This window comes from Ceraceosorus guamensis (assembly GCF_003144195.1).
Source record: "Ceraceosorus guamensis strain MCA 4658 unplaced genomic scaffold IE81scaffold_3, whole genome shotgun sequence".
NCBI classification, from domain to species: domain Eukaryota; kingdom Fungi; phylum Basidiomycota; class Exobasidiomycetes; order Ceraceosorales; family Ceraceosoraceae; genus Ceraceosorus; species Ceraceosorus guamensis.
The window spans coordinates 616,367-644,227 of NW_020289998.1; the positions used below are offsets into that span (position 1 = coordinate 616,367).

Sequence of the window (27,861 nt, forward strand, 5' to 3'; positions counted from 1 at the left end):
TCGGATGAGGACGCTGCACCCAAGCCAGGGCCCTTGACCTCCAAGCCCAGTACGTCTGGGTCGAAGCGGTCCACCGCTGCCAAGCCAGGCACTTCAAAATACTTTGGCAACGGCTCTGGCAGCTCAGCAAAAACTGGTCGAAGTGTGAGTTCACCCAGCAATGGGATTGCTGTCCTGTACCTGCCCCTCACGCGTGTAGTGGCTCCCGCGACTTTCTGCCGTGTCCAGGCTACCGAGGCCATTGATCTGGGAGACTCTTCGGGAGAAGAAATGCCGGCCAAAACCAACTCTGCTCAAGCCAGAAAGTCTTCACAACCTGGGAAGCGTAAAGTGAGTCTCTCCTACGGGATCTCCTCTCGCTGAAGAGGCTATTCACTGACTGCCAACTTTGTCCAGGCTGCCGCTGCCACCGTACCAGACTCGTCGGATGACGATGTTCCGAGCAAGAAGCCCAAGATCAAAGCAGCTCCCTCGCCTTCGCGAAGCAAAGATCGAGGTGGCGCCAAAACTTCGCCCACAAAGGGAACGAAATCCCCGACGAAAGGCGCGAGCAGCAGTAAGGCAAAGAAGGGGAAGCAGGATGCTTCTTCAGAAGACGAGATGGACTTTCCTCCACCGAAACCAACGGGCAAGTCGAACGCAAATGGGGCGACCAGCTCAAAGCCCAAGGATGAGCAGGATGGGGATTCAAAGGCGGGCGCATTCAAGTCAGTCGTCTGCTTTCGTCGGATCAGATACACATTGTAGCTGACATCATTCTCCCTCGCGTGCAGCTGGCGTCAGGCAGCTGCAGCGCGAGCCAATGGACCTGCCGCACCTGGCAGCAAAGCCGTACCTCAGGGGAAGCCGAATTGCTTGGCCGGCCTCACTTTTGTATTCACAGGGGAACTTCAAAGCCTCAGTAGAGAGGATGCGCAAGATCTCGCCCGGCGGTATGGCGCGTGAGTAGGTACAATGCGCGAACGAGCGCGAGAGCTTGTACTCATCGCACCACAAGTTTCTCTCGATTTTGCAGCAAAGTCACCACTGGGCCCTCCAGCAAAACATCATACGTTGTTCTTGGCGAAGGAGCAGGCCCGTCGAAGCTGAAAGCAATCGAGAAGAATGGTCTGAAAACGCTGGATGAGGACGGCTTCCTCGGGCTGATAGCGGATCGTGGCGAGGGCGAGCCCGACAAAGCAGCGATTAAAAAGCAGGAGGCGGAGCAACAAAAGATTCTCGCTGCTGCTGCCGAGCTGCGGAAAGAGGTCAAGAAGAGCAGCGGTGGAGCACCTGGCGCTGCCATCAAAGGTCCGAAGTGAGTGCATGGAGCTACCTTCCAATGGAGGGTCAGCAGAGCCTCACGCATTCTTTTCGGCTTGTCATCGGCCAGAGAACACGCGCTGTGGACGAGCAGATACGCGCCTGCGCGTATGAAGGATCTGGTCGGTAACGGTACCTCGATTGCAAAGATCGAAGACTGGTTGACGAATTGGTGTGTATAGGTGTGGACGAGTAGCAGCTCCGATGCTACTCTTGCTTACTGTGCCTACCTTCTGCGCGCATGTTTAGGCAAGCGTCATACAAAGCCGACTTCAAGAAGCCAGGCAAGAATGCTATCGGCGTGTTCCGGGCTCTTCTACTCTCTGGACCACCGGGGGTGGGAAAGACAAGCGCTGCACATCTCTTGGCTCGCAAGTGCGGATACACACCAATGGAACTAAATGCAAGTGACGCTAGAAGCAAAAAGCTGATCGAGGCAAGCTTAAAGGACACCATTAACAATTCAAGTCTGGATTCATGGTACAATGGTGTGAGTACTTGACTTTGAGCGGAGCTTCACTCAAGGAAGCTCAGTGACACGTTCTTACGATGGCTCAATGCTGCACGGCAGACGGACAAGCCTACATCTGCGGATGGCGTTCGGGTCACCGATAGAACCTGTCTGATCATGGACGAAGTGGATGGCATGTCGGGAGGAGATCGTGGTGGTGTCGGGGCGATCAATGCCCTGATACGCAAAACGAAGGTATGTGGCGATGTGACGCTTTGGCTCAAAGCTGCCTGCGCGATCGCTGACCTACCTTGCGTATGTGCGCAACAGGTCCCCATACTGTGCATTTGCAACGAAGCCAAGACCCCGAAGATGAGGCCCTTGGAATCCACGTGTGGTCAAATTAAATTTGCTCGGTGAGCATGCTCGAGTGCTGCATTCTTCGTTGTGAAGCGCGCTCACCACGGCCTCGTTTTCAGACCCGATTCGCGCCAAATCCGCAGCAGACTCCTGACCATAGCATTCTCGTGAGTTGATTCGCAGCTGCGACGAATACATACACCCGCGGCTCACCTAATGCTCTCGGATTGAGCAGCGAAAAGATGAAAGTCGCCCCTGAGGTCATGGACGAACTCATTCGTTCTGCCCAGAACGACATCCGTCTGGTCATCAACATGCTGTCGACATGGGCGCTCTCCTCGCGCACAATGGATTTCGACGAAGGCAAAGATCTGTGAGCATAGTTCACAGCTGCAGAGCAATTGACGCGGCGCTGACACAATGCCATTCTTTGCAGAGGAGCGGCAAACGTCAAACCCGGCATGCACACGCCTTTCAGCTTGTATAATCAAGTCAGCGGACAAGGATTCTTCTCTCCTACCAATCCGGCCAATTTGACTCAAAAAAGTGAAGTCTACTTTAGCGACCATTCCATCATGCCTCTCATGGTGCAGGTGAGTCGAGCCAGCGCCCGAGCGGAATGATCTCGAGGTGCCTCTTTCTGAACCTTCACTCATCCGCAGACGAACTACATCAACCAAGCTCCCACCGTTGCCTCCCGCATCACGAACCACTCTGAAAAAGAGTGGAAAACTATGGAATTGATGACAAAGGCAGCCATTTCCATTTCCGACGGCGAAGTCATCGATGCCATGATACATTCCCCTCAGCAGCACTGGTCACTTATGCCACACCACGCCATTGCGTCCGTCATACGTCCAATGTCTTTCGTCTACGGACAAAGCGCTGCGAAGAACAAGATGTATGGTCCGTCTTTCCCAACGTGCGTCTCGGGCTTGGCCCATCAAACAGCGAAGTTTACGTGCGAGTGCTGACCGCACCTCAATGTGCTCGGGTCACCCACGCAGGTGGCTCGGAATCAATTCCAAGGCTCAAAGGTTGAGCCGCGTGGCCGTAGAAATTCAAACTAAGATGAGGCTTGCAGCATCCGGTTCGAGATTCGAGGTCAGAGAGCAGTACTTGCCATACTTTGTGCCACGCCTGACTCAACCGCTTGTCAAGAAGGGCCAAGTGAGTGCTGGAAGCTTCACACGTATCAATGCCACGACTGACGATCCACTCGTCTCGGTTCAGGGTGGGATCGAAGAAGTCATCGAGTTTATGGATGACTACTACCTCAATCCTGAGGACAGAGAAGGTATTCTTGAGCTTGGAATTGGGGAAAACAATATGGACGCAGTAGTGAAGCCCATCAAGACTGACGTCAAGGTGCGTGACGCTGCGCCGACTTTATGCCTGCGATTTGCTAAAGCGGTCTTGAATGCCACTCTGTGTGGCTGTAGAGCGCCTTCACTCGCAGATACAACAGCACAGATCACCCGATCGCCTTCTACAAGGGTCAAAACATCGCCAAAGCCAAGAAGCTTGTTGGAGAGCCAGCGCCGGACGTTGAAGAGCTGGAGGGCGCAGAGGTGTCTGACGTCTCTGATAACGAGATGGAAGAAGTCAGCGACAACGAGGACTTGTCCAAGGTAAGTGTGTTGCTGGCGAGACCTTCAGACATACGTGTCTGCGTACCGCTCACGGCGTCGGCATGCTCCCCAGAACAAGATGATCAAAGAGAAGAAGCCGAAGGGAAAAGGCAAAAGCGGCAAGGGCAAATGAGGAGCAAGATCACGCAATTCTCAGGATATTCCAGGGCCCCCTTCCTTGTACTAGGTTATCTGGTTGTCAGGACATAATGCATGCACTGCGTCTAGCCGGATTCCGGAATGTTTGTGAGGTGGGCGTGCTTTGAATCACGAAAGCGGCCGAGCTCTGTCCCGGATGTCATGCAGAGGGATGATGTGTTCATGATTCAAGATGCGTTCATGTGCTGTTTGTACATGAAGGTGCATGAGCGCGTGCGCCACAGCTCGATCCTCTTTGCTGCCTATCGAGACTGGTGATGAAGGCGGTCAAGTGTTGTGGGGCTGACTCGGCGCTCTGCTATATTCAAGATCAAATCATGAATCACGAATGGCAAGCGCCGTGGAGGGCGAACGGGCGCGACGCTAGAGAAATCGGCCCAAGCGCCTCACGTCACGTGAGTTGGTGCGCTACACGAGACCTGGCCCTACCCTACAGTCAAGAGTAAAGTACAAGAGTCTTGACTGTACCAGCCATCTTACGGAGGAAGCAGGAACAGCAAGCAGCTAGCTGTGTTCCTTCACACTCCCATCCGTCGACTCGAGCGCTTTTGCAGCGCATACTTGTGTCAAACATTGACTTTATTGAGCGCCTGATCCGACCTGGCGAGTTCGAGCGTCGCTTATCGTCGAGCCGTGGGCATTGTCTGCATTCAACAGATCGTCGCTTGCAGGCCTTGGGCAGGCACACATCGACCGCCTCAGCACCAGCAATACATCGATCGGCTTTCCTTCCATCACCTCGTAGCAAAGCTTTCAAGACTCTCTCTCTCTCTCGGTGCATCGCTCCCAAAGCTTCGCAGCATCTTCCAACCTCACCATGGCATTGGATCTAGACGCATCCTTATCGCTCCTCAGGCAATGCAAGTACCTGCCCGAGTCAGACATCAAAGCGCTCTGCGAGCTGGTCAAGTCTTTGCTATTGGAAGAGAGCAACATTCAGCCTGTTCAGAGCCCAGTGACGGTTTGTGGAGATATACATGGACAGTTTTGGGATCTGTTGGAATTGCTCAAGGTCGGCGGAGAACCACCCGAAACGGGTTACGTGTTCATGGTGAGTGGCAGGCTGAGAGAATTTTTTGGGCACATACTACGATGGAAGAAATGGCGCCGTTGGGGAGTGATGGGGTCGGAGGAATTCGAGTGTCGGTATCCATCTACGGATAGGGATTCAAGCTGGCACGCACCTCCACTGGCAAGCCGTCAAAGAGCGGAGCAGCGCTACTGCGCCAACTCCAGCTCTCACGCATCAGAATCGGACAGCTCGTCTTGCCATGAATCTGAGTACATCTCATCTCTTGCGATGAGACGGGCCTTCATCTACACCCTTCGCACGACTCATCGTACGACATCGCGTGTCCGGCGAGAAGGCCAGCAGTGTCCCCTCGCTGACACATCCCTCTTCCTCTTGCTACGCGTACAGGGTGACTTCGTGGATCGAGGTTACTTCTCTTTGGAGACCTTCTCATTGTTGATGTGCTTGAAAGCGCGGTGGCCCGATAGAATCACCTTGCTGAGAGGAAATCACGAAAGCAGGCAGATCACTCAAGTGTATGGCTTCTATGGTGAGTGATGTCTTGTCCGCATGGCGGGTAAGATGTGGCGGCGCACGACGTGTGCTCACGCCACGCCGAGACGATTGACGCCGGCCATATCCACAGACGAGTGTCAGCACAAGTACGGAAATGCAAATGTGTGGAAGTCTTGCTGTCAAGTGTTCGATTACCTCAACTTGGCTGCGGTGAGTAGCTGTCAGGCTCGTCTGCGCAGGCGTGGCAAAGTCGAGATCAGGCACTGACAAAGCTCCATCCTTTGGCGCTGCATATGTCCGCAAAGATCATCGACGGACGAGTGCTCTGCGTGCACGGAGGTCTGTCACCAGACGTCAGGACGCTGGACCAGATCCGAATCATTGCGAGGGCGCAAGAAATTCCGCACGAGGGCGCATTTTGCGATTTGATGTGGAGTGATCCGGACGATGTCGATACCTGGGCCGTTAGTCCTCGAGGCGCGGGATGGCTTTTCGGCGGCAAGGTGACGCGAGAGGTGAGATGGAGAGGTCAAGAGAAGTGGTGTTGGAAGGATGCGGACTGCATTACTGACAAATCTACAATCCCCCCGATTGCAGTTCAATCAGATCAATGGATTGGAATTGATAGCAAGAGCACATCAGCTCGTCCAGGAGGGCTAGTGAGTGTACTCTAGCGTGTCTCGCGCGCACTCGCAGTACTCATCGCTTTTGCTGAAAGCACTTGCGCTTTCCTTGTAACGACGATAGCAAATTGATGCACGATAATGGCATCGTGACAGTATGGTCGGCACCAAACTACTGCTACCGGTGTGGAAATGTAGCGAGCATCTTCCAAGTAGACGATCTGCTAGACGCCTCGCGCTCAAAGAGTCTTTCGCAAAATGCGGGAAATGGCAAGGCAGCAGCGAACGACCTCGAAGCGGGAGGCGTGGGTGGAAGCGAGCAAGAGGACAGATTTGGAGCTCAGCACTTCAAAATCTTCGAAGCGGGTGAGTGATGCAAACGTCTCGACGATCACGTTGGTGCGACGAGCACGGAATTTATGCCATCTGTTTCTACGATGCGATGCAGTTCCGGATCAAGAACGGACTACACCGGCGAGATTAAACTTGCAAACGACGCAGTACTTCTTGTGACCTCGGCCCCCTGCGGCATCGGGCGAGGAAGGAATGCAACCCACTCCAGCAAATGCGCTAGCACCCAGCGAGGCCGCCCATCCGCTGAATCCACATGGACATCGCAGGAACCTCTCAAAAGCGGCCGCGGGCACCTCTTTGGTCGGCTTCAAGCTGCACACGGATTGCTGATTGTCAGACGCAGCGGTCTGCAGTTCACGCGTGTCAAATATCACTTGCGCTGTCTGTATCGATAATGCCATCGGGCTTGCTGCCGCCTTTTGCCTGGGTGGCGCCCGTGCGACCACCGAACAAATGTTTGCAACATGATCAGCATTACATGCCTGAAGCTAGGCGGTCATGATCAGCAGACACAGGTCCGCGGGCCCTTCGTCACGTCCTGAGTGGGAAAAGACGGACACCACTGGCACGAATGTGAGGGCTGGTGGAGATGTTCCTTCCGCCAACGAGCTTTGCAGCAGCTCTTCCGTCAAGCCGCGAGCTGGTGCATGCGGATCGCACGAGGGGATGACTGTAAGCGAAGGCCAGCAGTGAGCGATTCCACATCTGATCATCTTTTCGCTACTCACCCTCCCATTCATCGACCTGCTCCGAGTACAAGATGCGAATGGACAGGGCATTCCGCAAAAATGCACTCTTCCTCTCTGCATTGTCTCCTGCGACCAAATTGTTGCTTTGTGGATCAGGTGCAGGTAGGGAGGCAGCCTCTGTGGTGGATATTCTGGTGGCATGCACGACGGCAAAACCCTTCTTGCCCCTGAGAGAGCCTGCAGACTTCCACTGCACTCGCCACAAATTCTCAGCGAGCTGCAAGAGCTCATTTGCCTCTGCAAAGAGCGGCATTTCTACGCCCTCTTCCGAATCGCCGTCACTGTCACTGTCCGCCTCTTGATTTGCATCATTCGCTTCGTCGTCTGCTGGATACCGCGCTGTACCTCGACTACCATCGTTTGCCGTAAGCTGCCACTCGACTGCTGCACCTCTCGGCAAAGCGCCGAACGGCAAAAGTGCGTAGGTGATGGGAATGCTGGAAGGCGAAGCGTGCGAACCTAGCCACGTCTCGTCGAAAGAGGGCGACTGTGCCTCATCCTCGGCGTCAGAGCCCGAATCCGATCCAGACGCTCGATTAGCGATCTGCGCATTCCACGCCGCTTTCGCGGTGCGCAGCCTCCTTTGACGCTCATCGAGTAGCGAAAAAGATCCGCTTTGACCACAGCTAGATGGGCCATCTTCGAGCCAGCATATGCAGCTTTCGATCCAGTGTGCAGATGCACGTCCCTGTGCATCCAGTGCTACTTGTAGGATCCGTCGAGCATGTTGCAAGGCCATGGCGTGCTGGGTGGGGACATCCTCCGCCAAGCTTAGATCCATCGGGCGCAAGCCAATTTGACCAGAGATGGTCAGATGTGAGTCTGCCTGTTGCGAGACCAGCCGGAGGTGCGTTGAGGCGACACGGGGTTTCCAAGGGACTTCTCGACTCCAAGCACTCACTCTAACGCTTTGGCTGTACGGTCCTATGTTGGCTGCGGCCCAGTAGCTGCGGCCCTGCACGTGTACCACCGTTCTCGCGAAGCGTGGCTGACCAGTGACCTCGCCACCCGGTCGATATCTCAACCCATCGTCTAAAGCCACAGCATCAATTACGAATTTCGCTTGTGACTTTTCTACCAGATCAATCCGCTGAGAAGACAGAGCTGCGTCCTCGCTCAAGCATTCCGAATTGCCGCCGCGGATGGCTACTCCTACGCATGCTCGAGAGGGGGGCTCGGAGCCAAACATGCTGGAGTAGATCTGGTTCATCTGCGCAAAGTCAGATTGAGACCTGAGATAGAGGTTCAAATGATGGATATGAGCCAAACAAAGGTCGTACTTCGCAAGCGCATCTACGTATATGACACAAAGAGAGGTGGGGTCAGATAAAGAGACAAATGGGAGTTTTGACGACGTACCTTGCAGCCGTTGAAACGCGGTCGTGATTTGGCTTTGCAATTCAGCAGCGGGATCATCCGAGACGTTTGCTAGTTTCGCGACTGCTGGCATCTCGCCGCTGACTTTTCCATGGATCCCGCCCACAGCAAGAAGATGTCCCTTCTTGGATGCGGTGTAGAGAGGCTGTTCATCAATCGCTTTCGCAAATGTAGGGCCAGCCGTACGCAGACGTGATCTCGTCACGGAGGCTGCCAGACCGGATACAGCATCGCCGGGCCCGCCTAAGCTCGCAGCAGCACGCCTTGTGCGCTCGCCAAGCGCGTCCAGCAGGGGCGGCACAGGGACGTCTTGCAAAGTAGAGGCATCATCCGACTTCTTTTCTAGGTGTGCCCGCTTGATCTGCAAGTATGCGACAGAGGCAAAGCCGGAGTCTGAGTGGACCTGTGTCGTAGTCTCATTGCTGATACCGTTGCGTGCGTTTGATCAGTCATGACCGATATGGATACGTCCTTTAAATTGATCAGACTCACAGCACTATGCGACGCTTGAAAAGCGGACAGTCCAGAGTCAGCGTCTCGTACTCCCCGCCTTCCCCACAAACGTGAGAGCCGTAGAGGTCATTCTGCGCTTTCATGTGCGCAATGGGGAGAATGCATCAGCACTGCGGCGAAGTGGACGTGCAACAGGCTGGGTCCGTGCTTCTCACTAGTCTCTTCAGAGTCGGTCGCATCTGTGCTAGACTCTTGCCCAGGTGTTTCGCTTCCAAGCCAATACCAGCCACTTTGACGAGTACAGCCTCGAGCTCGGCGCTGCACATCTCATCCAGCAGCTGGCTTTGATGCCGCTGCCAGAGGAAAGCAAGAGGCAAGAGCTTCAAATCTGCTCGAAGACAGACATGCTCCACCCTGACCCGCTGATAATTGGAAAGGATTGCTCCTACTGAGACGCCTTCCACATCAGGATAACCTTGCTTGACGTTCAACAAGAGCTGGTACAGATCCTCCGTTTCGTCTTGCTCTTCTGCAGTTGAGGAGGTCGAAGCAGCGGCGCGGTTCTCTGAAGAGGCAGAAAAGCCAGACGTTTTGTTGGTTGCTACGCTCGAGCTTGCGTTCTGATGCGGGAGCGGCAGTCGGGAACCGTAGTCGCTGCCCAACTTGACGGGCTTGCCAGAAATGACTCGTTTGTACAGCGGCAGCTCCATCGCTTGCGCGACCAAGTGCACAGCATCATGTCCGACAGTCTGGTACATGTACGAGTCCAGCTCCTCTGGTGGCGCATTCAGCCATGCATAGGTAGGTGCAAATCAGCGAGAGTGGGGTAATAGGGGACAGCATGCTCCTACGATCAGTTCCGGCTGATCAGCTACGAAGAACTTGTCTGAATGTGCTACACTGACCTGTGCCGTCCGGAGGACCCAATGTGGCCAGAGCTACAACCTCGTGACCTTGCTTGGCCGCATGACAGAGGTTGTAGCAGCTATCTTTGCCGCCAGAAAGCAGGCCGACGACCTTCATCTATGCCACCGTTTGGCTTGAACGTGACACACTCGAGTCGGCTGGCTTGACCGAATGGCTGGTGGGTGGACGTGGAAGAGGGGAAAGCGAAGGCTGATGCCTGGCCGCCGCTGGCATCGAGCCCAAAAAATCCGCAGCTCCGCAGATGAACGGAAGGCGCACGCGTAAACCGGCGGTACTCATCCACGACTGCATATATATGTGGTGTGTGGTGCCGCACGCGCAGTGCCCGCTTTCCGCCTGTCCTTCTCCGCGCGCGCGTTGCGCAGCCAACGAGTGCCTACCGCAACAGAGTTGCAACACGCCGAGTCACGACTCAAGACTCACGACTTACGACTGGCTCTGGCTCTGGCTCCGGCTCCGCTCTCAATCGTGAATCGTGAAAAGATTGAGGCGCACCACTCGGATCTATGGTCACAGTGCTAGCGCTGGCGCTCTATGGAGTACAATCACGACTTGCTGGACTTGACCGCACATGTACAAGAGCAGACACAGCGTCTACCTATACACACTGGTGCAGGCCCGCATTGCTTAGTCATTACACGAGTATGGCTCAGAGCTGCCTCGAAGACATGAGCCTCGTTCGCGGGTCCTTGACGGAAGAAGAATTCAGCTGGAGAGGGACAGCGTCTGAGTGCTCCGCCTTCCAGACCGCTTACGAAAGCTTTCTGAAAGAACAGCAAGACGCCCAAGATACCTTGGCGCTTCTGATTCGAGATGGTGTGACGACCATCAGCTTGTCCGCACTGCTTTGCAAAGAGCCCTCGGTAAGCTTGCTGGTCGATTACCCGTTGCTGAGCGCTGGTGCGCCATCTTCGCCCGAGGGAAACATCGACGTGCGAGTATCGATCGCAGCTCCGACACTACAGGAAGGTCAGAAGAGGTCCCTCAACGAGCTGCTCAGCACGAGGCTCGCAGAGATCAAAGAGGAGCAAGGTGAGAGCTTCAGCAGACACGTTTGGGCTGCCAAGGCAGCTGACGCAATTTCCAGCATCGCCCTTGCCAAGCAGTCGTTTCAAATCCAGTCTTTGATATCTACTCGCTTCTCAGTGAGCACATCAGCTCTCACCCCGTATCATCCGCTGCACACGAGGCACCCCCAGCGCCTGTCAGCGAGACCCCTCAACACAGCAAATCTCAAAGACAGGGGCCCGTTGATATGAGAAGAGACATCTTTTGGACACGTGAGTGGCATTAGCTGATTGAGGGACCGCTTTGCGCCAGCTCACCCAAATGTGCCGGCGCAACCTATCTCGCATCAGATCATCTCCTGGCCCCTTCTAAGCGGCGAGACTTCAACGCCTGGTCATCGGAGCTGGACGTTTGGATCCTCGTCAAAATTGGGTGAGCAGTCTGCGTGTGGACAGCGTTTCCACTCCGTGTACGCCTTGCTCTGACGGGTTTCAGCCTTGACAATCGCTTGATTGTCGATTCAGATACCCAGGATTCCTGATCTTTGAGGGCCTGGCAGAGGGGGTCGAAGAGCTCTGTCGCAGAGTCAAAGGTCTTCAATGGGCAGCCCTCTCTCACAGATCTACGGTCGAGTATCAGCACCAGCCATCAGTCAGCCTTGCCAAAGACCAAGCTATTGAAGAAGCTCTGCTGGCTTGCAAAGTAGCTCATGGGCATGCAGCCAGCAAGAGCAAGTCTGGATCTGCCCCCTCTGCGCAGAAAGGCCCCATCGACAGTCACAAATTCAGGACGGGCTACGAAGAGCTCGAAAGCACGGGAGAGATCGTTGCAAGGTAGGTCCGTTCGTAGCTGTCACTCGTCAGGCAGCCTTCTGCCTGCGCGATTGAGCTGATCGATCCGCCTTTTGCCTATTGCGTCAAAACGCTGCTTGATAAAGATTGAAGGACGCATCATTCCCCGACGAAGAGGTCGTGGGAGGTCTCAGCTTGCGCGTCTCCTCCGCATCTCGGAAAGATAAAGGCTGACGTGGGAAATGAGATCTATTTTGATTTGCACACGAGAGATCTGCTCTCTTGTGCCATGCATCGTACAATGCTGCTGAGAGCAGCTGCGTCCTCGGAACGTCAATCCGTGTAGTGTCACGATCTTCACCGTTTGACGAAACCCAAAATCAGTGAATCACGAATCACGAATCGTGAATCTTGAATGTGAATCAAAAATGTGATCTGCCAACATGAGAGTCGTGAGTCACGAGTGCGCGCCCAGCACGCGTATTTGGGGCGGCGGCGGGCGCAGCAGGGCTTCTGCAGCACAACGACGCGCTTCAGCCACTGGGCGCGGCGATCAAGTATAGTGAGCGTGAGTCACGATCGAGTAGCATCTACTCCCGCGGGCGCTGCATGCAGCAGGACTCGTGACTGGCCCTGCCTCAATGAGCGCTCGCGCAACATCCATACACCCGCAGAGCGCACCTTCCTCATCAGGTCTAACGGCATAGAGATGCTCAATCGCCGCGAACGCCTCTCCCGTCTCATCATAGATGGCTCGTCTGCCTGTCTGGATCTTCGCGGCGTTTCCTAAAGACTGCACAGCCGTTCGTAGGTGTTCTGCCAACAATTGTCGCAATGGTACCGATCAGCAGTACAGAAGATCGAACCTGCGCTGCGCTGCACGAATGGCTCTACTTTTGGTTAAAGCGAAGGGCCAAAATCAGGGTCGCATTCCACTGATCACCATCCGTTTCTGTCCCGACATTCATCAACCTCTCACTTTCAGTTCAGAAAAGCATCTTTTAGGCCTCATCGCAATCTCGCTGAAGCGACGCTTTTACGAACCCAGTGACCTCAGAGTCACTCACGCGTAAGACACGGCAGAGCCACTAGTCCGCGGGCGGACGGACACCAGGACAATAAAAAAGTACTTCCTTCACCCTTCCGCTTGGCTCTCTTTGCTCCGAAGGCCCTTGCCAACGTGGCAGATTGCAACAGTGAGTGGGCGGTTGGACTCTTGCACGCGCAAAGTGGGCCTTCGCTCTCCTCGTATATGCCTCACTCGTTCAAGATGTCGCACTCAATGACTGAACATTCACGATGTCCTTTAACGATCTGCAGACTTGTTGGTCTCGCGGTGAGTGATTGCCGCGCATTGATTGCGTGCTGACGCCCTCGACCATCGAGTGCCAGCATCGGCGTCCAGTGGGATTGGAATTTAGGCGCACGAGAAGAGCAGAAGCTAGGCTACATACGCCAACACGCCCCCCCCGATTCGCCGTCTGCGCCGTTGACATCTACTCGCGCGTGGACGAAGGCATATCTTGTGGGGCTTGTGCGACACGTCATCCGACCCAAGACATTGCCGTAAGCGGCTCAAAGTAAGTGTGCCCACTATCACATTCTCACCCTCACCACAGCGCCTCTCGTATTCGTCTTGTGCTTGCTCGATCGTCTGTATATCGATACAGCAAAGCCGCGCCTCTGGCAGGCTCGCACGACCGCACTCCCCTTCTCGCGCGCCCCCTTCCTCATCGTCGTCCTGCGGAGATTCGCTTCGCAACCTTGAAGGTTTGCATCGCCTCGCTGGACCTCATTCTCTCTTCCTGTCCCTCTCTTCGCGCTGGACTCATTTTGGCGCCGCATCAATCGCGCTGGTCTCCACTCAAGATTGCAGCCGCGATCCGTGCTCTCACGAAGCAAGCCTAGCACGCAGCCCCACCCAGCCACGTTCCTCATCATCTTGGCGCGTGTCTCTCTCTCTCGCCCGGTTCGCTTCTGGCTTGCTCATCAGGTAGATTGCCTCCAGATAGTCAGAATAGCGCCTTTCTTGGCGCGCTAGTGAGGACCTGAAGCAGATTGGCTTGGCAGTAAGGTCCTTCTGGATCGTGTGGGTCTGCTCAGCTGTTTCGGACCTTTCTCTCTCTCTCTCTCTCTCTCCCTCTCTCTGCTTCTCCTCTCGCCTCCACAAAATTCGCACATCGGAACCTCAAAAGGAACGCACTGCAGGCTCTTTCGCTGCATTCAAATTCACCCAAAGCTTTGACGGCGCAAATACGCGGCTTGCGATCTGGCCGCTTCGCTCTGTCCTACACACCTCTTCTGTCGCGAACGGTTGCTTACCTAGCGACTGCCTCTGCAACTAGCGCGTCGCCCTCCCCCACACGTAAAGTCGTCCCCTCCTAAGCGAGTCTAAGCGGCGGTCTAATCTTTTCACAACAAGAACACACGAGGTGAGTAGCATCAGCGGTGCAACTCAAGGCCGAAGTCGCGCGGCGCAGCGCAGCGGCCTGGACCTTTCTTCCTCATCGGTCGACGCGACAACTCAGACCACCGCTGGCGGGCTACTGCGCATCTCATCTCCGTCGTGGTCGGAGCGATGGCCGTGTCTTGTTCTATCGGTCCGCCGTGAATGCTGCTTGATGGATGGCTGACACCTTTTGTCTTGCGACCTTCTCCCATGATTCACGATTCATCAGATTCGTGATTGATTGCTGCCCCCCCCCACCCCCCCACCTTGGGTAAGCTTCTCGATCGCTCTCGCGCTTGTTGCACCTCAAAATCGCACCGCGCTCCTTATTCCTCCCATCACATCATATAGGCACTCACACTCGCCGTGGGGTGTTGGTGCATGCGCGCGCGCGCACAGCTCTGATTAGCGCGAATACCTGCTCAAAACTCCGCTCGGCTCTTCCAGCGAGCTGCAGCTCATCTGCGCACCCCTGTGGCCCTGCGGCTTCAAGCGCGCTAAATCGCATCTCGGCTTCCCATCAAGGTGAGCGAGCACTCACGAGTCACGAGTCACGACTGCAGCTGCTGCATGCTGGGTGAGGAGGGTCGCGGGGTGGTGAATTTAGCGCGCCTGCTCCATTTGGGTTCACGATTTGGGTTCAACGCGAACCGTCCAGCGTGCGTGCGTGCGTGCGTGCATGCACGTTCGTCGGGTGTGTTCAGCAGCGGTGCGAGGGAGGTCAATTACCAAGAAGACGCTAGCGTGCTCGTCGGCAAGGCTGACACGCGCTTCGTATTCACCGCGCCGGACTTTGAAATTAATCACCCGCAAGCTTTTAGCGTCGCGCTTGCCGGCCTCGAAGAGCGAGCCATCAGTAGAAGCCCCCACGGGTAACTTCGGCAAAACAGCGCTCGTACTGCATCGTAGTCGCCGAGACCTCTCTCGGTCCATTACAAGCGAGCGAGCAAGCAAGCAAGCAAGCACAAGATCATCAGATTGGCACTGAATTGTGGATTTGCTGCCTTGCCGTCTGCGCGTCGGTGGCACAAGGCAAGCGCACCGTTTGATTCGTCGACCTTGCAGCAACAGGACCCCACTTGATCAAAGAGAAGGTGAGCGGCCCCGCCTTGGCATCCGCGTCCAAGGCGTTGAAGGCGCTGAAAGGTCCTCATATAATGGAACGCACCCTTCGTACCTGCTGCGTCCTTTAAGCTGGTTGCCCTTATGCTCACGCCCACGTCCTGACTTTCCCCCTCCCCCAACCCCCTCCTTCTCCCTCGCTGATCTCGAGATCAGCCCGAGATCTTGCCCTTTCACGTCTCCGCCCCCCACCCACCTCATCACAACGCCAGCCTCTCAACCTCCATCATGTTCTGCCTCAAGAAGATGCTGGCTCTGATCAGCTTGGCGCTCACCATAGTCAACCTTGCGGTGGCTGCGCCTGCCCGCGAGCCCCTCTTCATCCGCACGGAAAATCCTGGCTCTCTCAATTTCACCGCTCAGGACTTCAAGCGAGACATTCTCATCGACTTGCAGCCCAGACAAAACCCATCGTGGAACTACGGCACGCAAAAGGTGAGCAAGCGACGTGTCAAGCTCGCTTTCGCGCGTCGCTGACGTGCTGCTTCGAAATTTCCAGGTCCGCGGTGTCAACCTTGGAGGATGGCTCGTTGCTGAGCCTTGGATCACGCCTTCGCTCTTCGACAACACTGGCGATGGCCGTGTTGTGGATGAGTGGACCTTTGGTCAATATGTCGGTGATGCGGAGTCCCGATTGCAGCAACATTGGGCCACTTGGATCACAGAGGACGACCTGAGGCAGATCAAGGCGGCCGGTCTCAACCACGTCAGGTAAGAAGGCGATGACACGCAGTCCGCAAGCTACCGACATCTCTTTCTGACGTTGAATCACTTGCGGGATGGTGTACCCGCAGAATCCAGATTGGCTACTGGGCCTTTGAGAAGGGAAGTGGGGATCAATATGTCAAGAGCAACCAGCTTTCGTACTTGGATAAAGGTGTCACCTGGGCGCGCAACCAGGGACTCAAAGTCCAGATCGACTTGCATGGTGTTCCAGGCAGCCAGAACGGCTTCGACAACAGCGGTCGAAGGGGCAACGCGGATTGGTTCTTCAACCAAGGATTTGCGGACCGTGCCAAGAACGTGCTTCAGACGCTTGCTCAGCGATACGTCAACGACCGCGACACGGTCACTCAGATCCAGCTGCTCAATGAGCCCCTCACCACCAACGGAGACGGCCGTCTGGATTTCACCCGATCCTTCTACAACGACGCGTACTACGCCGTGCGATATGCTCGAGGATCCCAACCAACCGACTACTCCATCTCTATTCACGATGGCTTCCAACCCCTCAGCGCTTGGCAGGGGCAGTTCCAACCTCCACAATACGAGCAGGTTGTGCTCGACACGCACATCTACACAATGTTTGACGTTGGCAAGATTGCGCAGACGCAGGAAGAGCGTCTGCGTGGCCTATGCCAGAACAGAGCTTTGATCGGTCAGAGTCAGCCAAACTTGTGGACGATCGTTGGAGAGTGGACGGCAGCTTTTACTGATTGCGCCAAGTACCTCAATGGACGCGGCATCGGCGCTCGATACGACGGCTCGTTCCCAGGTAGCACCAGACGCGGAGCCTGCGATGCCTCCAAGTCTGGCAACGGCAATGGCTTTTCGAGCCAGTACAAGGCGAACCTCAAGAGGATGTTCGACACTCAGAGGAGCGTCTACGAGACTGGCAGTGGCTGGATCATGTGGACTTGGAAGGCTGCTGCTGCTGATTGGTCCTACAAGAGATTGCTCGAGCTTGGCGTCATCACCTACAACCTCAACGACGCCGGCGACGTCTTTTGCTAAGCTGGCCTTGGCTCTCTTCATCGTCTCTAGCATGTGGCCCACATCGCGTTTGTACATACGCCATCGACCGTCTTATTCTTCCAATCATCTGCCCATCTGCTGCGTTAGCGCCCATGCTCTGTATCTCGACTCGAAAAGCACCAATCAAGGCTTTTGCATCATAAGCATCTTCATGCTTACAAAACCCAATCCATCGTCCACATCAACATCTTGCCCCGGCCTCGTACCCTCGCCTACAGACGGACGTTTGGCGCGCATCTATCCACATGTCTTGCTTCTTACCTAACCTATTGTAATAGACTGCCCCACGAATCATCGATGAAATCTCTCATGATCAACTCGAATCGCCATGAGATCTCTTTTGCTTGCGCAACAGTGAAATGTCATTCAGCAAGTGGCACCACTGCTGCTGCTGCTGCTGCTGCTTTCCATGCGTGCGACCACGTCAAGGGAGTATATGCAGATAAAGCATGCAGGCTGGCCGCTCGAAGATCAGGTAGACTTGACCACCTGCTCTACCAAGCTCGCAGCTTCCGATGCGACCTCGAGCGCAGCCAACTTGTCCGTGAGCAGATTCAGCTCGTTTCTGCACCGAGAGAGCAACGCAAGGACATGTGGCAGAGCAGCGTCAGCAAAAATATTGACGGGGGACATCAACATCGCATGCTCGACTCACCTCAGCCTCAACAAGTTGCTGACCTCGCCGTCCACATTCGCTTGGGTCGTTGACGCATCGGCGCTCTTTGCCGCCTCCTTGGCCTTCCTAACCACCTCGCCCTGCGCCTTCACCTTCTGATCCAATTCTTCCCACTCCTTGGTAGGATTCTTTAGCTTGCGCTCAGCGGTCGGGTTGGCAGCTTTCTTGGCAGCTTTGGCAGCTTTGGCCGCTTGCTTCTTGCTGATCTGAGGACCACCTTCGCTGGCACCCTCCGCAGCGTTCTTGGCTGTCGCTCCACCAAACTGCACTCGCCACTCTTCTTCCTTCTTCTCATCTATGCGTCTAAAGAGATGCGCCGGCTTTCCAATCTGATGTCCCGGTAGCAAGTCCAATGCGAAGAAGGATCTTGGGGCTTTTGATCCAGCAGATTTGTCGCCTGATGCACGAGCCTCGGAGAAGTCTGCAGCTGTAGGACTAAGAACCTCTGCGCCCGTCACGTCTTCCACAGGCACGAGCCTAGGAGGAGCGTTGAGCTGCGTGCAGATCTGATCTGCAGTGTCGGGCATGAAAGGATGGATCAAGCTGCTCAGGGTCCAGATGAAGTTCACAGCTACCAGCATGGTCGCATCGCATTCGGCCTTCTTGTTGGCGTACAGACTGTTGTCCAGACCAGCCTCGACCAAGAATTGGTTTCCGCGCGAAGAGAGGGCCATCATGACGTGCAAGCCTTGCCTCAATTTGACCGCATCCATCGCTTGCGTGTACTGTGCCAGGAGATCGTTGACATCACGCGCGATGCGCGGGAACAGCAGACCAGCCTCTTGTGCGCTTTCAGACGTCGAGGCGGGAGGGGCCTGTTCTAGGTGTTCAGGCCCAGCTCTAAGTCCGAGACCTTCCGGCACTTCGGGAAGGATGCCATCATACTTCTTGCTCAAGAAGGTCAATACTCTGTTCACAAAGTTTCCAATGTTGGCGAGCAATTCGGAGTTATTGCGCAGCACGAACTCATGCCAGCTGAATTGCGTGTCACCACCCTCTGGCCGATTTGACAGCAGGTAGTAGCGCCAGACGCTGTTGGGCACTCCAATCTCGCCCGCCTTGTCCCCAAACACTCCAATGTTGCGGGACTTGCTGAATTTGCCGCCTTCGTAGTTGAGGTACTCGGTGGTGCTGACGTGATGAAGCATCGTCCATGGCTCTTGGGTACCCAATAAACAAGAAGGAAAGATGACGGTGTGGAACCGAGTGTTATCCTTTTGATGCGAAGTCCAGCCTAGTCAGCAAGGCATTTCACGAACGCCTGTGAAATTCTGAGCAGACTCACCTTGCCCATAAATTGGTACAGCTTGACCTGCTCCGGATTCCTCCACCACTGCTCCCAGTGCTCCGTGTAATTTGCCGTGATGCTAGGATAGCCGATCGGGGCATCGAACCACACGTAGAGCACCTTTCCTTCCATTCCCTCCACAGGCACAGGCACACCCCACTTCAGATCTCTGGTCAAGCTAAAAGGCCGCAGACCTTCCTTGAACCAGCTCTCGGTGATGTGCCTGCCATTCGCGGACCAAGCCCCCACCTCTGCTGCTTCCCTCGCCCACTTTTCGGTCGCTGGCTGTAGGTCGTCAATCTTTAAAAAGAGGTGGGAAGACTCTTTTTGAATGGGGGCCGAGGAGCACAGCTTGCAGTGCGGCTTGATGAGCTCTACTGCGTCAAGCAATTGTCCACATCCATCGCATTGGTCTCCTCGCGCGTCCTGTCGGAGCGTTGCGAGACGAGACAGCCGTTAGCAAGGGGAATGATTCCAGCTCGGTCCTGCTGCCCACCACTCACATCATAGCCACACTTTGGGCACGTTCCTTCGACATATCGATCTGCCAAGAATCTCTGATCTTTTTCACAGTACAGCTGTGTCATGCTCCTCTTCTCAAGATAACCATTCTTATGAAGCTTGAGGAAGATGTCCTGCGCGATCGTGGTCTGCTTCGGCGTAGTCGTCCTGCCAAAGTGGTCAAAGCCGATGCCGAACCAGTTGTAGACCTGCCTATGAAGAGCGTGATATTTGTCGCACAATGCTTGAGGACTGACCTTCTCTTCCAAAGCTTTCGTCTCTGTAGCCGTGCCGTACTCGTCCGTGCCGCAGATGTACAGCGTGTTTCTGCCTCTTGAGCGAGAGTAACGCGCATACACGTCGGCTGACAAGGTGCTACCGATGATGTTGCCCAAGTGAGGCACATTGTTGACGTACGGCAAGGCCGAGGTGACCAACACGTTGGGCTCGCCTTCCCGCGGCAAAATCTCTGGCATCACGTTCCCGCTAGAAGAGACGGCTGCGCTCGAGGCGTCGCCGATGGGCGGTCTCTGCGTTTTGAAGAGGAGCCCATCCTTGTGGACAATGCGCCTCTTGGACGCTTGCTCCGGATCCGCCGCAGATGGGAAGGGTGAGGCCATGCTTGCGGCGTATCGTGCTGCTGTGCGGATCCAAATGTCCTGGTGTGAAGCAGGTCTCCGCGAGCGGATAGCAGCTCCAATTGAGTTGACTGGATCGCCCTGGTGGCCGAGGTATTACAAAACTTGCCAGGCTGCGATGAAATTCGTGAATTTCAAATCGTTCGAGGCTGAAAGGTGTTTGAGACGTGCCAGCCTAGCGAAAGGGTGATGGAGTGTCGGTGTTCCCGCTGCCTAAAGGTGAGGGGAAGAGATTGATGGAAGGCCAAGAAGCGATCGGGGATCGCCTCACACGACTCGATTTTGCAGATGGCTTGCTTGGTCTCTCCATGTCGAAGCAGCAGCCATCACGGGTCGCGAGCACGAGCAGCAATTCTTGATTACAATCGATCGACTCAATCTTGAATCCAGCTGCATTCAAGCTCAATGCGCCGCCCATCTATCCGCGCGCGCGTACTGACTCGCCAATGATCACTTTTGATGCTTGTGATTCACGATTGCTGCGCCAAAAAAAGGCTTGCATGGTCGTGCAGTCAGAGTGATGCACCCATGCGGCCGCTCACGTGACCAACGACCTTGCGCCCCTCCATATGCATGGCGGTGCTCAACCTGAATTATTGACGAGGCTCGCTTGGCAAAATCAGACCCATGGCATGCTGGCTATATGACTCGCGTTTGGTGAGGAAGAAGATGAAAAGCTCATTTGATTCCTGTCTGCCGCATGACATACCCATCATCCTCGCAATATGACTCTCGAACGACCAAGTTCCATCATCGCAGAGCAGCTCCAGGGGAAGGCCGGGAACGTCGCCATCGCCCCCGTCTCCTCACTTGTCTCGCAGTCCGCTCGGCATGCGCTCACCCTCAGACACGAAGCCAGCGGGGAGTATCATCAATTGCGTGAGTCGCAAAATGATCAGAGGCTGTTGACATCATGTGTACACTATCGCTCAGGTCGAAGATGTGCAACAGTACTGTTCTCCTTTCCCAGGCCGCCTCACCCGTCTACGAGGAGTTACGAACATGCCAGCAGCTCTTCCTCCCGCTCTTCTGATGAACCTCGAGCATGGTACTGCATGGAAGCCGTCTGTCCTCATGCGGGTGGTCCCCTAGAGAATGCCACTTTGGAAAGTGTCGAGAAGGAATTGGAAGATGAAGCCAGACAGAGAGATGACATAGGAAAGCACGAGGCGGATGTGGAGGATCTCGTCGTTGTTTGGTAAGTCTTCTTCTGCTGGACAGCGTGTATACACATGTACTTCCATACGCCCGCCGGTAAAGCTTGCGAGTGCGTACGCTAACTTATATTCACACGCAAACTTGTGGTCTGGCAGCCCCTGGCACGAATACGACTTTTCCCTGCGGACTGGCAAGAGCACACGCGGAGGGCAGGTCAGGGCCTGCGTATACAACGTCGAGATACGCCCCGGGCCCGAAAGTAATGTCGGCTCCCAAAGCTTGACTTTGAAGGAGACTATCCGGCTAGCCCAGCCAGGCATGAAGGCGAAAGGTTCCAGGTTCGGTGCTTCACCATCCGAGCCTGCTGCCGTTGAGCGATCAGACAAGTGGATCTGGGTCGAAGCGCCACGCCTTGAAGCCGGGGATGAGTGGGAAGCTCGGGGACAGGCGCGTGGTTGGACATGCATCGAAGTCAGGCCTGTCAGCGAAGGTGAACGACAGCACTGAGAATGGGGAGACCAGCTGATCCAGCCGTTGAAGACTGAAACGTTCCCATTCCTCGTCGTTGTCAGCCTTTGCACAGCCTCACCGGGAGTCACAGATTGCTGCCAATGCTCCAGATGCGGCGCTCTCTGAATCAATACAGGAGCTCTCATTCGGACCAGAAAGTATATCTCCTCCAGGAGCATCATCTTCTCTTCCATCGCGCTCAATGACTCAAGGAGCAGTCCCTTCAGCCAAAGCTCGAGATCATGAGGCGTGCCCACCTCCAAATCCTGAACCGAAGACCATCGTTGCGTGGGCTTGCCTCATTCTCAACACGGCAGCGCCCACACTCAAGGTTCACTACACCAAATTGGCTTATGACGCTTTTCTTGCTGGGAGATGCACCAGAATAGGAGGAGGCTCGTGGTGCAGGAAAGAGAGACGAGTGGGTGAGGATGGAGGGGATGAGCCCGGGTCCGCCTATGGAGGCCCCTCACCGTCGAGCTGGGAGTGGCACAGGAGCGCAGACGAAATACCGCCCGAGAAGCCTCCACGGCAGACAGACAACGTGGTCAAGCCCGGATTTGAGGCTAAGCGAGGTAAAGGAGGAACAGAAAGAGGCAGGATAGCGTTGCTGCGTGAGTTCAGGCATCCTCTGAATCTTGCAGTAGCGGCGTGACGGCGTGATACCAGGCTGACTCTTCTGTACTTGCTGCAAATTACGTAAGACTCACTTGCGAACATCGAACAAGTAAGTCGCGCTTGCTATCCGAGCATGACGAATCTTACCTGTTCACGCCCCTCTCGTCCACAGTGGGCTATAGACCTCGCCTGGGACATGGTAGCCATCTCACCCCACTTGTATGCGGAGGCACTCTCGCCACCCTCAACGTCTGGCTCGAATCAAACGCACAAGGCGCTTCGACCACCTCTCCAAATGATTGCCGACTTTGTGAGGATGGCCGCAGACGAAGCGAAGCATTTCACGCTGCTTTGCGAGCGTCTTGAGAGTCTAGGAGTCAAGTTTGGAGACTTGACGGTGCACCACGGTCTCTGGGAGACTGCAAGAGACACCCGGCACTGTTTGGCAGCTCGGTCAGTCTTTAGTGTCATTTCCGCTGTATCGCTTCCCTATCCTGCTAACTCGGCTGCAATTCCCCGGCGCTCAGGCTGTCTGTCGTTCATCTGGTCCACGAGGCCAGAGGCTTGGACGTCAACCCAACCACCATAAGTCGTTTTGTCAAGGCAGGGGATGAAGAGAGCGTGAAATCGCTGACAATCATACACGAGGACGAAGTGACGCACGTTAGCGTGAGGATCCAGTCTTGCGCGCCACGCAGACTGCGTTCGAAGACTGGTCAGCTGATGCTCTATTCCTCCGCATTTCCACAGACTGGACATCGATGGCTGGTGCATTTGTGTCAAGCTCACAACCCTCCTCAAGACCCAGTGCAAGTCTTTCGCCAAAAGGTCCGCCAGAATTTCTCGGGAATTTTGAGGGAACCTTTCAACGAGCTGGATAGAGCTAGAGCGGGCTTGGATAAACAGTGGTATGATGGACTTAGGGGTCAGAAGAGGACCGTGCTTGATGGAGACAGCCGGAGTGGAGTCCAAGATGCCAGGGTCGCGCAGATCGCTGGAGGCTGAGCTTGTCGGCGCCTCACGTGGCACTGCCAGATTTGACTCGGCTGTCGAAAATATATGCATTTAAGGGTGCGTTCTTAAGGCGAGCAAAAGGAATGTGCAGGTCGTGTTGTGAAGAGAGGCCAGCGATCAGACCTGTGAGTAGTCCGGGTGTGCGTTCATCGTGTCACTGTCAGGCACCCTGCTCAGTGTCCCTCGGAGCTGGGGCAGCTGGTGTATCGCCAGCTCCTACTCCGTGTTAAGCCACAGCCGGCTCGTCCGTTGTGGTAGTCTTTGCATCCACACCAGCTGCAGGTGCCGGTGCGGAAGCATCAGCGGCAGCCGAAGATCCAGTGGCGTGCTGCGAGTCGATTGGAGCCGTTGACGCAGCGCCTTGAGTCTCCGCACCTGTGGGCTCGGCCACAGCAGGAACAGATTTCTGTGCCTCCTCTTTACCAGTCGCCTTTTTCGAAGACTTCCAGTTGATAAAGCAAGGGACGTCAGGGGCCGTCTTGCTGGGCATGGCCATCTCTTGAAACATGAGCGGGATGCGTCCAGAAGCATCAGACTGCAAAAACATTCTCCAGTCCGTCTCGCCAGCTTGCGTCTCGGAGATGGCTTCGACGGATGCGTAGTATGCTCGGACGTATCCTTCGCTGCTACGATGAGGACACTTGTCGTGAGATACGGGCTGTTGGATGACGATGAAGCTGCGCAGGCTCTGTGGCTCGGAAGCTGGCAGCGATTCACCACGCAATTGCTGCAGCACCAGCGCTTCGTGCGCTTCAGAGTAAGGTGTGGGGTGCGGTGGCAGCTCGAGAGTGATGAGCAGCTCCAAAAAGTCTCTGTTGGACGTCAAGCTGGGCAGATTGTCTTTTGGGAGCAATCCGAGCAAGGCAATAATCGACCGCTCGTCAGCCATACCAAGAACGGGCGCCCTGCATACACTCCACTCACAGGTATTGTTCCACACCTCTGCCACACCCTTCTTGAGCTCATCAATCTGATTGGCAGCCGTCATTTCGGAGATATACTCGGTTTCTTGCTGAGGGTGATCGATGAGTAGACCAGCCTTGAAATCATCCCATGTCAAGCCCTTTGCCTCAGAGGGAGGGTGCACCTGCGATCGTCCAGGGGCGGTCATCGAAGGTCAGACAGGTGAGCACTACAGCGTGTCTCAAAACAGAACCACCCCCGCACGAGCTCCGTGTATCCTTCACTTCGTTCGAGTTCCGCCGCTCACGCTATGTCTGCCGTGCCAGCCGCACTTTGCCAGTCGGCCTTTGTGCACGCTGTTACCCTTGAAGCTCTGAACAGGAGCCACCTCCGTCTTGATGACTTTGCCCTTTGCCCAACCATGACTCGCGCGAATCATCGCAAAGGCCTGCTTGACATAGGCGCTAATCGCATCTTGAGAGATGCTTCCCGTCTCGTCGGTCAATGTGGAGATGGGAACGGGAGCAGCCTCAAAGGGATAAGCGGCGTCCGAAGATGGGGTCGTCATCTTCGTTTGTCCAAAATGCAGACAGATCTCGTTGATAGAATGTAGGGGACGCCGCTCGGAACGCTGATCCCGATGATTGCGATGGTGGTCAAGAGTCTAGACTTGCAAAGAGAAGAGCCGCTCAGGAAGGGTGTTGATTTGAAATTGAGAAGGTGGTGGGCCCTGCTGGGGTGCAAGCGCGAAGCACCCCTGATGTATGCACGAGCGAGCCCCCGCGCCGCGCGCTAGCTATCAATGCGCGGACACACCGCGCTTGCATGAAAGGCTTTCGGCGTGAGCCTCGTCCATCCAGAGCAGCAGCAATCAACAAGAGGCTTCCTACGACACTCGTGGCTATTGCTAGCGTTTGCTGCTTGCCCACAGCTCTGAGAGCCTAGGATGTGGACCCAAATCGGATCACAATGCAGCAGGCACGGTACTCGCAGCTGAGTGAGCTACTGGAGTCTCTCTTCTCGACCGGCTGCACGTCCCTTGCAAACCAAGTGGAGGCAATCCCTGTAGCTGCCAGGGCTGAAATGGCGTGGTTTCTTGCATCCTTTGCAGAGAGGAATCAAGAATCAATCACAGTCATCAGTCACGTGCCAGATGCAATTCACGATTCAGAAGGTGCGAACGAGAAGGAGGACGACCATCGGAATGCTCTGGTTTGACTCTTCTGTCTGGCGACTGACGGATCAGAGGCGAGGAGTGCACTCTGGCCACGGATAGTAAAACGTAAAGTTGTTTGCGCTCAACGCAATGCCAAGATGCTCATATGACTCGTCCAAGTCCAACAGTCACAGTCCAGGAGCGACAATGGCACGCAGACGTGGGAAATGGTCATCCCGATGCATTACAGGAAGCTTATGCCAATACCTAATTGCACCCCTTTTCTCGCTCCATCTCCACGTCTAGCAGCCAGGGGCAGACCAGCATTGAGTTCGACTCGCAGAGGTCCCTGAGAGAACATCAGTCCAACTCCAGCCGACGCTGACGGCTGAAGCAAGGGAGACAACGCTGGTGGCTGAAGAGGAATAGCTGTTTCGACGTAGCAAGGAACGATGAGTCTCTCAGCGACGCATCAAGCCAGGGTGCGCTTCGACACACGCCTGCGTTTGAAAATCACTCACTTTGATCTATCTGCGTCAATTGACCAGCATTAAAGAATGCGTGCAGCTTCAACGGCCAGTGCGGCCGCAAGGGCAAAGGCGCAAACAAGCTGCACCCAGCCGACCAGAACGCATCTCCGCCTAGCGAGTCACCTTTGTGTTCAACAAGTGCGGCAGCAAATCGTGAGCATCTCCGACAGGGGCGGAAGGCATCGATAACGCTGGGACACCCACCTCCGTCTTTAGGACCAAGACTGTTGAAGCGGAACATCCGCACGCTGAGAGGGCCTCCGAGCTGGAAACGATCGCTCAAATGGCTCGGCCTCGCGTCCAATGTCTTCAGCAGTCCGGCCGAAGCGCCTAACGACCAGGCCTAATATGGACGTGGCCGGCGCAGGAATTTCAGACGTGCTTGAAGTCCAGCGCGACCCTTCAGAAGGAACCTGCAATCCAGCACTCACGTAGCCATGCCCAAGCGTCCTCGCTCTCGAGGCCTCCAGCTCTGCCTTCCAGTGATGCACATCAGATCCGAAGCCAGATACCTCGTTCACCACCTTAGTCAAGCTGCCCGTTGTAGCCTGGAACAATGGGTCGTCCCTTGTATCCCTCATGTACGTGTGCTGCACCGAGCACTTGAGCGAATGACCGGCCAGACGTCGAATGCTGTTGCGAAGCATATCGAATGCATTGAGTGACGTGCCGCGAGGGCCTCGCAGCCTTGCGTTCTACTCACGATCTAGAAGCGAAAGGTCTAAGTCTACCGATATGTCGCCAATCCGCTTGCAGCGCGAACTCGTGAGATATGCCTTGAGCAGTGCTCGACTGAGATCACACGCATGGGCGGCGTGGTCAAAAAAAAGAGGAAGGTGGCGGCGCTTGCGCATCTGCGCGACGCAAAGACTACTCACCAGAATGCTAGCTCGAGCTCCCCGAAGGCCTTCGTAAGCGGCCCACCAAGCCGTGCAATCTCTATCCAGGGCATATGCGCCTAGCGAGAATATGTGATCTGGATTGGCCAATATTGGAGCTGTAAGAGAGACCTGAAGCGAGGTATGTTCGACTGGAATGAGCCAAGCGAGCAACGTGTAGGCCTCACTTCAGCATTGCAAGCTGCACACTCACATTGAAAGCTTTACGAGTGCGAGTGCCAATGGTAGCGCTTCCATTGAAAACCTCTGCTCCTCCAAACACGTTGCGCACGCGAGCCTGCACCGACGCGCTCCCCTCCCCATCGCCCACATCCGTAGAGCTCTTGAGCAAAAGCCTGCTCCGATTCTTCAGCGTCAATACCACGTCGCTGAGTTCCTGCTGTGCTCGCTTATCCGCATCCTTTGGCACATCCTTTGCCGGTTGCAAAGTCACGTCAACCTTGTCGAAGACGTCCATGGCCGTGAGGTCCGCCGAGAGGCTCTGCGCCACCGCTATCAAGCCCAAAGCCGCCGTCCTCTCGCCCACTTTGGGCAAAGCGGCTCGATGTCGGTAGAATAGCTCTGACAGTCCCACAGCGCTCGAGCTTGATGCTCGAGGAAGCAAGTACGGGGAGCAGAGACTTTCGAGGAAAGATCGTCGGAGAAGAGAAGCGCCTTCAATCCTGATGGAGGCCAGCTGCAGCGGCATTTGTGGTAGCTGCGATGGCAACACACGTAGTCATGGTCATCGCCGAGCGGGCGCCAGCAGATGTCAGCTACATCACTTGGAGATTGGTTGCAGCCAACCTGTCTCAGCTAGCCAGCCAGACTCACCAACCCGTTTCGGAGCGCATCTTGAAGCCCGTCGAGGTTGTGCGGCGATATCTCTTCCTCTTCTGCCGCACTCCCAGCCTCTGCCTCTGTTCTGCTCTTTTCATCTGCTTCACCTGAT

The 27,861-nt window shown here is 55.4% G+C and overlaps 10 protein-coding genes across 10 annotated transcripts; 6 read left to right on the forward strand and 4 right to left on the reverse strand.

Moving 5' to 3' along the window:
• Positions 1-670: 670 nt before the first annotated feature.
• On the forward strand, positions 671-3,877 carry IE81DRAFT_333181 (DNA replication factor C, large subunit; the record flags this gene model as incomplete). The annotated part of the gene is made up of 15 exons (XM_025515358.1): positions 671-707; positions 794-941; positions 1,016-1,297; positions 1,373-1,474; positions 1,552-1,792; positions 1,874-2,008; positions 2,084-2,169; positions 2,233-2,280; positions 2,349-2,486; positions 2,550-2,706; positions 2,776-3,035; positions 3,121-3,283; positions 3,347-3,481; positions 3,556-3,744; positions 3,818-3,877. 15 exons carry the CDS (start codon positions 671-673, stop codon positions 3,875-3,877), a joined length of 2,181 nt encoding a protein of 726 aa, XP_025373123.1.
• A 522-nt stretch (positions 3,878-4,399) lies between these two features.
• Positions 4,400-6,966, forward strand: IE81DRAFT_319816 (putative serine/threonine protein phosphatase ppe1). Its single transcript, XM_025512841.1, has 7 exons — positions 4,400-4,954; positions 5,324-5,465; positions 5,562-5,641; positions 5,737-5,946; positions 6,029-6,090; positions 6,179-6,420; positions 6,503-6,966. Exons 1-7 carry the CDS (start codon positions 4,721-4,723, stop codon positions 6,565-6,567), a joined length of 1,035 nt encoding a protein of 344 aa, XP_025373124.1. The 5' UTR covers positions 4,400-4,720; the 3' UTR covers positions 6,568-6,966.
• Positions 6,859-10,155, reverse strand: IE81DRAFT_319817 (hypothetical protein). Its single transcript, XM_025512842.1, has 7 exons — positions 9,893-10,155; positions 9,203-9,762; positions 9,027-9,118; positions 8,517-8,956; positions 8,059-8,450; positions 7,137-7,983; positions 6,859-7,048 (listed from the first exon to the last, which is right to left on the reverse strand). The coding sequence occupies exons 1-7, from the start codon at positions 10,008-10,010 to the stop codon at positions 6,897-6,899; spliced, it is 2,601 nt and encodes an 866-aa protein (XP_025373125.1). The 5' UTR covers positions 10,011-10,155; the 3' UTR covers positions 6,859-6,896.
• Positions 10,156-10,269: 114 nt separating this feature from the next.
• Positions 10,270-12,096, forward strand: IE81DRAFT_319820 (hypothetical protein). Its single transcript, XM_025512843.1, has 5 exons — positions 10,270-10,946; positions 11,021-11,194; positions 11,273-11,354; positions 11,447-11,755; positions 11,860-12,096. The coding sequence occupies exons 1-5, from the start codon at positions 10,559-10,561 to the stop codon at positions 11,945-11,947; spliced, it is 1,041 nt and encodes a 346-aa protein (XP_025373126.1). The 5' UTR covers positions 10,270-10,558; the 3' UTR covers positions 11,948-12,096.
• Positions 12,097-12,379: 283 nt separating this feature from the next.
• Positions 12,380-13,184, forward strand: IE81DRAFT_319821 (hypothetical protein). The gene is made up of 2 exons (XM_025512844.1): positions 12,380-12,909; positions 13,034-13,184. The coding sequence occupies exon 1, from the start codon at positions 12,463-12,465 to the stop codon at positions 12,784-12,786; it is 324 nt and encodes a 107-aa protein (XP_025373127.1). The 5' UTR covers positions 12,380-12,462; the 3' UTR covers positions 12,787-12,909; positions 13,034-13,184.
• Positions 13,185-15,123: 1,939 nt separating this feature from the next.
• Positions 15,124-17,177, forward strand: IE81DRAFT_132430 (putative EXG1-exo-beta-1,3-glucanase, major isoform). Its single transcript, XM_025510278.1, has 4 exons — positions 15,124-15,256; positions 15,357-15,719; positions 15,784-15,995; positions 16,079-17,177. Exons 2-4 carry the CDS (start codon positions 15,513-15,515, stop codon positions 17,016-17,018), a joined length of 1,359 nt encoding a protein of 452 aa, XP_025373128.1. The 5' UTR covers positions 15,124-15,256; positions 15,357-15,512; the 3' UTR covers positions 17,019-17,177.
• Positions 17,178-17,276: 99 nt separating this feature from the next.
• IE81DRAFT_336127 (hypothetical protein) lies at positions 17,277-20,507 on the reverse strand. The gene is made up of 4 exons (XM_025515467.1): positions 19,507-20,507; positions 19,001-19,429; positions 17,695-18,929; positions 17,277-17,604 (listed from the first exon to the last, which is right to left on the reverse strand). Exons 1-4 carry the CDS (start codon positions 20,122-20,124, stop codon positions 17,511-17,513), a joined length of 2,376 nt encoding a protein of 791 aa, XP_025373129.1. The 5' UTR covers positions 20,125-20,507; the 3' UTR covers positions 17,277-17,510.
• A 282-nt stretch (positions 20,508-20,789) lies between these two features.
• Positions 20,790-23,501, forward strand: IE81DRAFT_297034 (DUF455-domain-containing protein). Its single transcript, XM_025512153.1, has 8 exons — positions 20,790-21,021; positions 21,094-21,340; positions 21,456-21,790; positions 21,873-22,424; positions 22,515-22,537; positions 22,601-22,881; positions 22,956-23,097; positions 23,179-23,501. The coding sequence occupies exons 1-8, from the start codon at positions 20,868-20,870 to the stop codon at positions 23,431-23,433; spliced, it is 1,989 nt and encodes a 662-aa protein (XP_025373130.1). The 5' UTR covers positions 20,790-20,867; the 3' UTR covers positions 23,434-23,501.
• IE81DRAFT_319828 (hypothetical protein) lies at positions 23,180-25,387 on the reverse strand. The gene is made up of 3 exons (XM_025512845.1): positions 24,653-25,387; positions 24,367-24,529; positions 23,180-24,282 (listed from the first exon to the last, which is right to left on the reverse strand). The coding sequence occupies exons 1-3, from the start codon at positions 24,911-24,913 to the stop codon at positions 23,669-23,671; spliced, it is 1,038 nt and encodes a 345-aa protein (XP_025373131.1). The 5' UTR covers positions 24,914-25,387; the 3' UTR covers positions 23,180-23,668.
• Positions 25,388-25,745: 358 nt separating this feature from the next.
• On the reverse strand, positions 25,746-27,618 carry IE81DRAFT_285050 (hypothetical protein; the record flags this gene model as incomplete). The annotated part of the gene is made up of 8 exons (XM_025511616.1): positions 25,746-25,930; positions 26,023-26,154; positions 26,236-26,374; positions 26,463-26,664; positions 26,735-26,823; positions 26,910-27,041; positions 27,124-27,445; positions 27,497-27,618. 8 exons carry the CDS (start codon positions 27,616-27,618, stop codon positions 25,746-25,748), a joined length of 1,323 nt encoding a protein of 440 aa, XP_025373132.1.
• Positions 27,619-27,861: the final 243 nt, after the last annotated feature.